An 11,481-nucleotide genomic window follows, 5' to 3' on the forward strand; every position below is an offset into this window, starting at 1 on the left:
GTGTACTGTGTAAAGTGTACGTTGTACTTATACAACACCTGTAGCCAAAAGTGATAATAGCAAGACATATATATAATGCATACATGATATATATACGGGCAATACTATAATAAATAATATTAGTTAGTTATTTATCAAATGTGTTTTTATTTAATATAAATAATAACAGAATTATGTCTGCATATAATACAAATATACATATTATATACCTAATATATGTGTGTCGATTGTAGATGCACGAATAATATTATAGACGAAACAAAGATATTCTATAAAAATTTTATTAAGAGATGAAAAACTGTTCATGACATAATAACATTATGGTTATATAGACTATATAATTATATTTGTAACATATCTTCAAAGAGTAAATTTCGGGTTGTTCACATTATTTGCAGTTCATATCGTTGTGGATGGACTTAACGGCGAAGAAGGGTATACACTGTTGGGTAAGTCAACGGGTAGTGGTACGCCGGGTAAGTGTATACGGACGGGTAAGTAGGGTACGTGTAGACGATAGTTTGAGCAGTGACGGTGGCGATCAGAGCCATAGCAGCGACAATCAACAACTATATAAAACATAACAAATGAAAATAATTTACTAAAAATTATAAAATTATAGAACATATTATAAGTATACACCACAATAACCCCGTGGTCTACTCTTTATTGTAATTGTTGAACCATCATAGTCGATGACTGAAGGCTAATAATAATTTTAAAAAAAACCCGTGGTCTGTGACGTTTCCCACCATCTCTTTAAATTAGGTTAATGCCCTAAATTATCACCACAATGCACCACCAATTATTTAAATATTCCCCAAAATTCAAAATATATCCTCTACCTAACAAAATTGTATTCCTTATCTTATTATTATTTAACATTGTAATCCTACAGCTTACAGCTAGGTTACGTAATTTAATTTATAAAGTCTTTGGCTAGGTACTATATTTATTTATATTTTCAAAATTAATGCTATAACCTTGTAAATTTAAATTTTATAGACCAATTAATATGACTTGGCTTATAATATGATAATATGATAGTAAAATAAACAATACAATTTACATAGATTAAATTTAAAATAAACACGATATCTTTAAGCACATCGATTAAAATTATTGCACATTTCTCCAAATGCTTATAGTACTAGATCGCTGTCACCGCAGTTCGTGTGAAACGGTGCAATTAAAATTAATGGAGGATTTCTATTCTAACCAGAAATTTTAATTACAAAATGAATAACACTGTTTACAATAAAACATATAACATAATAAACTCAATATTATAATATTCAAACATAGGTATTAACAACATCGTTATTAACCACCACCTCAATCACGTATTGTACCCTGTCTTGAATAATTATAAATTATAATAAACATAAACACACTAATAACAACAATCTTAAAATTACGCCTGATTGGTTTTAAACAACTTTTTACTTTACAAGGGTGAAAAATGTGGACGATTTATCCACCTTAGGGTATGTAAGAAAAAAATTATTTTGCATATTAAAACATAATTTGAACATAAAAGAATATTTAGCCTATCATTTTTCATAGTTTAGAATATATTCTATTATCGTGCATAAAGAATTATATATTCTGTTAAATTCTCGTAATGTGATGTTTTCGAGCAACAATTTTTACTATATCAAAAAAATAATTTGATTTTAGCATAAAAGAAATTAAAAATCATTCAATTTTTAACATTTTTTATGATTGAATAATTTATCTGTTACTAAAAGAATAGTGCATAACACTATAACAGTTATTTATTGTTTTTATTGAACTATTTTGAAGAAAAAAATATCACATTATCTGCATATTTAGGAATTTAAGAAATATTTAGAAAATATTTTAGACTTATTTTAAAACATATAAGCATAATCAGGTTTAAGCTTTTAAAATCTAAAAATAAGCTCTATAGTTATTATGTCTTATATTATACAAAACATCATAAGGATGAACTGCGGTGTAATATTATAATTTATAACATATAATAAAGCGAAACTTACCATTAATTTGTACATGATGACAAATGTGTTTGTATGAAGAGATTAAATGAAGAAATAATAATTTTTGTATATAGATTGTCGATTGAGAACTTGTGGATCACTGGTATCGTTGTCGGCGTCACTGCCGTATTTATATACACCAGTTTCAATGGTTTGTATGGGCATACGATGATCGAGACGATCGAGTGGGACATACCACCCCTTCCACCTAAGCATAAATATGTTTATCGGTTTTTTTTCTACATAAAAAAAAAAACGGTGGTAGAGGAAAACGGCAAAAATAACTATAATAACAATATAGGCACAATAAATTTTAAGATATAATCTCATGCATAATACATTTTATTTATTATAATGTCTTTGTAACCGGTTTGTGCATCGAGACCAGTTCTTATGACTTCACTGACCTAATAAAATATTATAATAATATAAAACAGCTGCTAAAAAAATCTTTGTTAACCACGAACCAGCCCCTTCAATCAACGTTTAGTCTAGAGACCAGCAAAAGTTCTAATGATCATTTCAGACTATTGATTAGAATAAAGAACATTTTAATAGGAAATATTTGAAAATACGTTTGTCCAAATCTCGTTTCATTTGAAACATTGTTTTCATATTCGACATAAATATGTAATATAGAAAGAACAAAAGTTTTAGTTTTTTTTCGATATAAAACTTCTTTCTTGAGGTTAGGGTGCAAAATAGTCGTAACGAAAAATGAAACGAGATGAAAAAATGAAACGCAACAACTGCTAATATAGTGACAGTTGTTACACCTTTATTGTTTTTATACAAATCTACATATATAATTAAATAATTTATATTTTTATACTTAAAATTAAAAATTTATAATTTCCCGTGACCCAATACGTATGAAAGAAGTTTTACTTCCCCAGGGTATAACGGTGGGCTCACTCATTCTCGTTTTTTTTTTTTTTTAAACCACTATTGTTTAAATTTTTGTCTATTTGAATTATAATTTTCAAAAAAATTATATTATGTTAACTCTGTATAATATGTTTTAAAAATTATATATAATATTATTATGCATAGCCGCGTAGGTACAACACAATATAATACACCATATTATTATGTGTATATTTATTTACAATATTATCGGGTGCCGGACAATGTCTTTTGAACACAAAATAGAATAATAGATAGATAGATACATTTTAGATATAAATATCAATATGAAGTATTCAGTAGATGTGATAATACAAATATTAATAAAATAGTAACAATACAGGGTGATTCTTTTATCAAACAACACTCATTATTTCAAAAACTATTGACTTGTTAAAATTTTTTTTTTTTCAAAATTTTAGATCCATCTTGTTCTAGAACTATATATTTTTTTTAAATATTTTCACCCTTATATTTATCAGGTAAACCATTATCAACTTTTGATTTTCAAATGACAACCTATACTTAAAATGTCATAAACTAAAAAGACTATTTTTTTCAATGAATTTTCACGTTTAAATTTTCAATTTTCGTTAATCCGTTTACAAGATATAGCCTCCCAAAGTTGGGTGGTTTTGGGTGTTATAGGTGTATGTTAGGTGGTATTTACAAACGAATACCATATAAGTGTTGTTTGATAAATTAATCACTCTGTAGAGTTGGGATATTTATAGCCATCATAGGCGATCAGGGTCGTAGCTGGAACAAATTTTCGGAAGGGGGGGGGGAGGTTAAATCAAACAAAATTTTCATTTTAAGTAATTAAAAAAACACTTATTTAAAAAAAATCACATTTTACTATGTTAATGCATTATAATTATTTTAAAGTAAATTTATATTATATACAATAATATACAATATTATAAATTGAATTAATTGGTTAGGGTCAACCCCCCCCCCCCCACCAAATACGGCCTTGTAGGCGATAGACATCAAAGAATCAAGTGTTACATTGACTCGTTTTTTTTTTTTTATAAAGTTGCGTTAACACTTGTTTACTTTGTATATTACGTACACGTAATACGCTTTGCTACAACCCGATGTCATCGCGCGGCGTCTTCATTGTGACCTTGCGGCCGAAACATTAATCGTAGTGGGTCAGACGGTCAGTTGTCGTGAGGCCAGGTGGTAAAATGTAAACACTATTACCAGATACATTATAAAGTTACAACAATAATACCTAATAATAATAATATATTTATATATTGTGTACTATAGAAATATACTTTATTTACACAATGGAGGCACGAGTGGACACTACTGTTTTTTAAGTTATTGACTAGTTGTATGTATGATATTTTTGCATAAACATACATCGCGAAACCCGAAACGTAGAAAACAAGCCCTTGAATTTTGATTTTATTTTCTGTTCGCTGAATTATACCCAGATTACACGCATACTTGAACATCGACTTACTTAAATACCTATATATATTATTTTATTGCACATCCAGCAGTGTTTGAATACGCAATATTATATACTTTGTAGTCGTGTGGAGGTACTTACTAAATATTATTAATTATTATCGTTTATTCGTTATATCGTGTGTCACGCGTAGCGTATTATTGTCAAATGATGTGGGATATTATAAATTTCACTGCGAAGGCGCAACTATTTGGGGGTCGACAGGTTGTAAAATATAAAATTTATTACATATTATAATAAGTTATAGTTATCATTAGGATGTATATATTTTATATAAATTAGCATAAAATATATTTTCATTGCATATAGACGTTGAGAAATATATTATAAACTACATATATATTATGATGTGAATAGGGAAGATTATATGTCACAGTATTACAGTAACAAAACGAAATGCGTTTTGATGGCCCAACACGAACTATAGGTAAATGAATATTGACTATACATTTAGCATTACAATAATAAGATGTCACTAGTAGTTATCATTGACTTTATATTAACTATAGATATTCAACTATTCAAGGTAAGTTTTACTATCCAGAAATTTATTATAGTGCAGCTAATTTCAAAATATTTATAATATATTACATTGGGAAATATTTAAAACTCAGCATAACTAATAATATTTTTTTTTCAATATTTTTTTTTTTTTTTATTGATCAAAAGATATCGGCGACATACATTTTTTTTTTTTTAGGTATCTTAAATATAATATTTTAAATTAAACTGTACAATTCATATTTTCTTAAAAAAAGTCAAGATTTGGAGTGTAGAGTCTGCCTTTGGACCGAGGGCTGTGTCTAAGGTGGTTGGGATGTTCAGCTGAATGAGTACATCTATGTATTGACGACATTCTGTGAGGATAGGTTGAACTGTTCGGTACCACATCATGTTGTGCAGATATAGGTTTTACATCTTTTGACATGAGGTAACCGTGGGTTAATCGAGTATGCCCGATGCGAAGTCTGTTCATAATTACTCTTTCTTTTCTTTTCGTGAGAAAGTTGGGCCAGCTGAAAATGGAGTTTTTAATTTTTCTCGATTTGGTGTTTTGTTCGAGCTAGTGTGTTGGCCATTTGATTTTATAATTATCTTATTATTGCAGCATATACTATATGCTGCAATGGTATACTATATACTATATAGTATACCAAACCAATTATGGCAAAAATGATATTGAAATTGAAATAATAATTGTTATCTAAAGTCTAAACTACATCAGAGCAATATTATCATAGTATAGAGATTCTCACTGATTATTAAATATTTTCATTAATATAATATAAACTCAGTGGCAGACGTAGTAAGGGGGGTTGGTGGTTCAACCCACGAAAATACGAAATGAATGGATGATTAATTATTTTATAATATACACTGTTATATACTTATATATAACTATATAAGTATATAAATTGTATAAATACAATAAATAATTATTTCCAAATAACCGTACCTAATTATTCTTATTTTTTCAATATTTTTTCAATATTTTTTGATAAAGGTAGACAAACTTGTAAGAAATCTTGTATTAAGTATTCAAATCTTTGATCTAAAAAGAGATTTTTTTATGAATTTCTAGTTTAAAATAATTTGTAAATTTTCGTGATTTTTACGTATTTTGTCAAAATTCACACTTTGAATGCTTATAAAAAAAATTGTAACTATGTAGTATGTATTTATTTTATTTTTCAACTGCTGATGTAACAATTTGTTAGGGGCCCTTGATTAAATTTTCAAGCTTTTTTACTCAAAAAATAAATTTTTATTGATATTAATTTAAAAAAAACTAATAATGATCGAAAATTGCATATGACTATAAATAGTTCAACTTAAGTCGAAATTTTCTGATGGATAGAATATACTTATATACTTATATAGACAAAACCAAATTCGATTTTGTCGAAAACTGATTGTGCGTAAAATTTCCCGTTTTTTTTTTCTTAATTTTTAGTTTGTTTATCCCGATTATTTAGAAAAATATTGAGAATTTTTTACTTTTAATGTATTATATATTTAGAAGACGAATTACCACCTATGGTTCATAATTAAATAAGTTATGAGTAAATAAGCTAAATATTTGTATGATAAGTTATTAATATTATCTATTTTTAATTTCATGGACGTGTTTCTAATTATTTTTAACTCTAATGACAATAATTGGTTATTTAACTAGGTATTTAAATTTTCATTAGCTTTGATTAATAAGAACGTAAGAACGTTGATGACACAATTTTATCATTATCATTGATTTACCTCCTATGCATCTAGATTTTTTTTTGTACTTATATAGGCAACTGAAATAACATTTTTATAGTTTATTGCGGATGACAACAAAACACGGGGCAATCTATAAAAATGTGAAATATATATTATTTTTAATAGTAAAATAATATAATCGTTGAATCATACTGCTTATTAGTAATGACAGTACTTAAACCAATTCGGGAAAATTGTGAAAAAATACCACAAGTATAATTAATGGTTATAGTTTTTTTTCCTTTTTTCTATTGAGATTTTAACCAAACATTATAATATCTCGATAATTAGTAGGTACATACATAAATAAATGATTATAATATTCATAATATTCATGGTATAGGTTTAGTAAAACATATTAATTATGATTAAATATAAAATATTTAGTTTTACAAAAAATATATATCTAAAAACAATACAAATTTAAATTATAATAGTTTTTAGTATTTCAGATAATACTAATTAATTTACCAAGTTGATAGCATCGTAATTTCTTAAATCTCAATTATATTTTTCTTGATAGAAATGTTGATACTTGAATGTAAGAAATAACAGAATAGGTATCTCTAGTTTCTACTAAAATATCCATCTATAACTTATACTATCTATACCTTTACTTGCTACTTATTCGTATTTTTCTAAGGCTAATGATTATATGTGCACACATTGGTACAATTGTAAATCCTTCATAACATATTATGATTAATAATAATTATATCCATTGGTGATATGAACTCATGCTGCCGTGTGACAGATTAATTATAAATATATTATAATATATAAATAATTGTAATAGCCATTGTTATAGGTACCCAGTTGATACTTTCATTTGTTGCAATTGTTTTTAAAAACGATTTTTACTTATATTTTTTATTCCATGATTATCAGTGTTATCTCCACTAATGATAGTACGAAACATTATCAATGATAACTGATAAGGTTAGGTTTATAAATTTATAATCTTCAATCTACATAGTACCTACATAGTTCTGTTCCGATTTATAAGTACCTTTTTTTTCTTCAAATTTAAGTGTTATAACTTATAAATGTTAGTTTTTTTTACAAATTATTTATGAATATTAACTAAAATAATATTAAGTATCAACAGTTTGTATCGCTTTCGTGATGAAAATCACTCAGGTGCTGTACAAACAAAACATCGGTCGTCTCATAAAATGGCAATGGCGTGTCCAGCGCAAGAAGACACTAATTGAAACAAATGCTGAAAAAGTTCTTGCTGCTCGTAATATACCTATTATAGATGCCAAGCAGTTCTTACACGAACCGTTATTAGAAGCACAAAAACAAGATGTCCAAGAGATATTTAATAATATTGTTGGACCCATAAAATTGGAACCCAAACTAAACAACACACATCCACTATGGAATGATGATCCATGTCTTGTGTATGGTGACCATAACGTTTTGGTTCATGGATTGGAACAAGCTAAAGTTTTTACCAATGCAATTGAACCGGAGCCTGGCTTACCAAAATACTTTAAAGAACTTTACGAGGCGTACAAATTACCCGATCAAGATGAACACATTCAACGAATAATCATAGCGTCTATTTTATATGATGCAGTTCAAGAGAAATTACCCATTAGAAAAGATCCAAAAAGGCCAGCATGGAAATTTCCTAGGGATTATGGTATTCCAGATAAAAGACGTAATAATCTAATTGTCAGTAGGATGTTGCAATTATGCGAGTCAAGTGTTGGGAATATGAGTTCCAATAAAATAATTGCTAAAGATGTTTTTTTTAAAGTGCCTTTGCAAAGAAATGCAAATGTAAGCCTTAATTTAAGAGCTGATTTGTTGCTATTATCCGACTCTTCTTTAGCTCCTCTCCTGGGTGACATTCAAGGAGACCTACCAGATTTATCTCCATTGGATTACAAGATATCATTAGAGGAAATCAATATTTATCATAAAGATGAGTTTATCTCACCTATCACAGGTAAATTTAACAATGTTCATACAGCATTTATACACTTTAATGAAACAGAAGTTAAGAATTTATACGAAACACCTGTGTTACAAACACAAATAATGGGAAGATCATTGATGAAATGTTATGCTTTTGCTGTTGCTAATGCCAAATCTAAATATGGTGAAAATGTTAAAGAATTACCAGAACCTATTACATTACAATGTGTACATACAAATTCGCAATGGTTCCATTTTTCTGTTTTCCAATTGAATAGTTTGGCTGGTCCTGAAGAAGATGGGAAGAAAAACATTTACTGGCAAACACCATTGTTAAATATGTATAACAATTGCATTTATGATGAAGGTGTACCAATTCTTGAAGATTATAATCCAGAAGTATTCAAACATTTTTTGTCGTTTTATATGAATGGTACTGAATATGAGATCAAGTAGTTGCATTAGTTTTATAAATAATTTTCTTACAATAAATGTATTAGTTTGTTTGAAAAAATATATTGTTTTTATTTATTTAAGTACTTATGACTTATAAATTATAAATCATTTATCTAGTACAACTAGTTTACTAAAAAAATATTTGAGTTATACTTATAACATAAATTAAAAAATTGATAAATAATTATTAAAAAGTAATATTTATTTTGTTACTAATGAAAATATAATGATCAATGTGTGTACACTAATTTGAAATGGGTATAGGTTTAATATTAAATTATTAATACTTCAATAAAATTTATTAGTCTCAGGTTTTCTTTACATTCAATCTAAACCTAAGTTAAAAATATGTTATAAAATAATATGTTGAGTAGGGGATGTCAGATTTTAAAGAATATTAAATCTTCATATTTACAGATTCTTCTTATGTGAAAATAATTATTTTTGATTAGATAACAATTATTTTTAAGTTTGAATTTAAATAATAATAATACATATACACATAATTCAGAAGCAGTCTATAGATGCAAAAAAAGCACTGTTATAGTTTTTTTTCCTAACCATTATAATTTTTAATAATATTTAAAATTTTTAAATGCATTAATTTTAACTTGAAACTAGTAAAATTATAATAGATTTTAATATGTATGTTAAATTAATAAGTGTGTGCACGGGAGTGGATTGTAGGATTATAGCCTAACCTAAAATTTTTTATTTTTAGATACCTAGGCACCAAAATATGGGCCAAGAAATGCTATCCCCTAAAGTATTTTCTAAACTTCCAGTCATATCTACATCTGTTATATAAGTGTGTGCACACCTATAATGAAATTAAATGAACATTATGATTATGTTGCTGTATTCTTATAATTAAAAATATTTTTCAGTGCTCATTGTATTAAGTATGTCTTTGCCTTTATTAAAAATATAACATTTAATGGAAAACTATTTCATATAACCAAAGGTATTCAAACTGTGCGTTCCCGCTCTAAGGGAAATCGCTAGATTGGGCAAAGGTAATCAAATTAAAGCGTCAAAGCACCAGAAACCAAAATTAATGTTGGTCATGTATAAATATTATTTATAATCATAAAAGTGTTTATGGAAACAATCACAAACACATTACGAGGCCATTTTAAGTTTTATTTCTAGTACTAGATTCACTGTTAGTGTTACCTACTTGTATTGGCAACCAATAATTAGCAGGTATAAAAGACAAGTATAAAAAAATTATCTTTGACTATATTTAAATTTTCCAAAAATCAGAATTTGAAAAAAGTAATTGTTAAAGAAAATAGTGGGCGAGAGCATGTTTGGTGATCATCCTATTAGGTAAAACATGTTGATAGTTTTATTTAAGTTTCTAACTTATTGCATAAGAGACATTGAAAACTTTAACCTATTACATTTAAATGTCAAGCTCATATTTGGAAATATAAAATTAAAAAATATAGGTTAGGACGGTTAGGTATAGGTATAACCGTATAACTGTTAACTAATAATATTTAGGTATGGTAATGGGTTTATATACAATGTATTAATAATAATCTATGCAAGGTGATAATTTCATTCTTGATCAAAAAATAGAATTTCTGTTGATTTCTTTTTCTTTTTTTTTTGTCAATATTACATTTTAACTTAATAGGTACCTACAGTAAAAATATTTTCAGATTTATTAAATTATTGTCCTTGGGTTAATAAAAAATATCCTTAAATTTTGAGGACCCAGCCATGTTAAGCTAATATATTTTATGAGTTATAATAACATAATTAATTATAACTACCTACTGATATAAGCTTTGATTTATTACTTTATCTTTTTATGGACAATTGAATTGTAATTATCAAGTTATAACTTATCAGTGTTAATATCTATAAGTTTTAACCAATTAGATACCTACCTTTGAAGTTAAAATATTTCATTTAAAATCGATATTTACAGCTTAAACCTAGCTACCAATAGTACCATTGTCCATTTGTCTAAGATAAAATACTGGGAATAAAATGTAAAATATATTATTTTTGTACGTTTCCCCAGGCTATTTCCCAATTCAATTGATATTGATGTGAAAATAAAAAAACTCATATTGACCTTTCTCTATGGACACTAAAAATAAAAAAAATTAATTAATAATAGTTTGTTTATAGATAAAAAATGTCAAATAAATTGTGTTGTTATATTAATAAATTAATGTCAACTCTTGAAAAATCACTTACACATTTTAACTGTTATAAGTTATAACACATACGTACTATACCTACTAACCTACTCCTATAATATACGGCTATACCTACCATTGCTTGTTTATTATGAAATCAATAGTACCTATAGTTATTAATCCCACATACATAACTATACCTAATAAATTAATAAGTATACCTACTTAATAAATAATATATCTATATATCTACCTAATAAATAAT

General features: G+C 26.7%; 1 protein-coding gene and 1 long non-coding RNA gene across 2 annotated transcripts; one reads left to right on the plus strand and one right to left on the minus strand.

Moving 5' to 3' along the window:
- Nucleotides 1-265: 265 nt before the first annotated feature.
- LOC149055687 (uncharacterized) lies at nucleotides 266-2,170 on the minus strand. The gene is made up of 2 exons (XR_016191697.1): nucleotides 2,022-2,170; nucleotides 266-569 (listed from the first exon to the last, which is right to left on the minus strand). It is a non-coding gene; the product is annotated as an uncharacterized LOC149055687 (long non-coding RNA).
- Nucleotides 2,171-7,632: 5,462 nt separating this feature from the next.
- On the plus strand, nucleotides 7,633-9,115 carry mRpL37 (mitochondrial ribosomal protein L37). Its single transcript, XM_015508238.2, has one exon. It carries the CDS (start codon nucleotides 7,798-7,800, stop codon nucleotides 9,055-9,057), a length of 1,260 nt encoding a protein of 419 aa, XP_015363724.2. The 5' UTR covers nucleotides 7,633-7,797; the 3' UTR covers nucleotides 9,058-9,115.
- The last annotated feature ends 2,366 nt before the right edge of the window (nucleotides 9,116-11,481 follow it).

Source organism: Diuraphis noxia, unplaced genomic scaffold, assembly GCF_037042655.1.
Source record: "Diuraphis noxia isolate RWA-SAM2 unplaced genomic scaffold, SU_Dnox_SAM2 contig0004, whole genome shotgun sequence".
Taxonomy (NCBI): Eukaryota; Metazoa; Arthropoda; class Insecta; order Hemiptera; family Aphididae; genus Diuraphis; species Diuraphis noxia.

Excerpts from the sequence above, each read along its gene's own strand:
- mRpL37 (XM_015508238.2), top strand. The coding sequence starts at position 7,798 with ATGAAAATCACTCAGGTGCTGTACAAACAAAACATCGGTCGTCTCATA.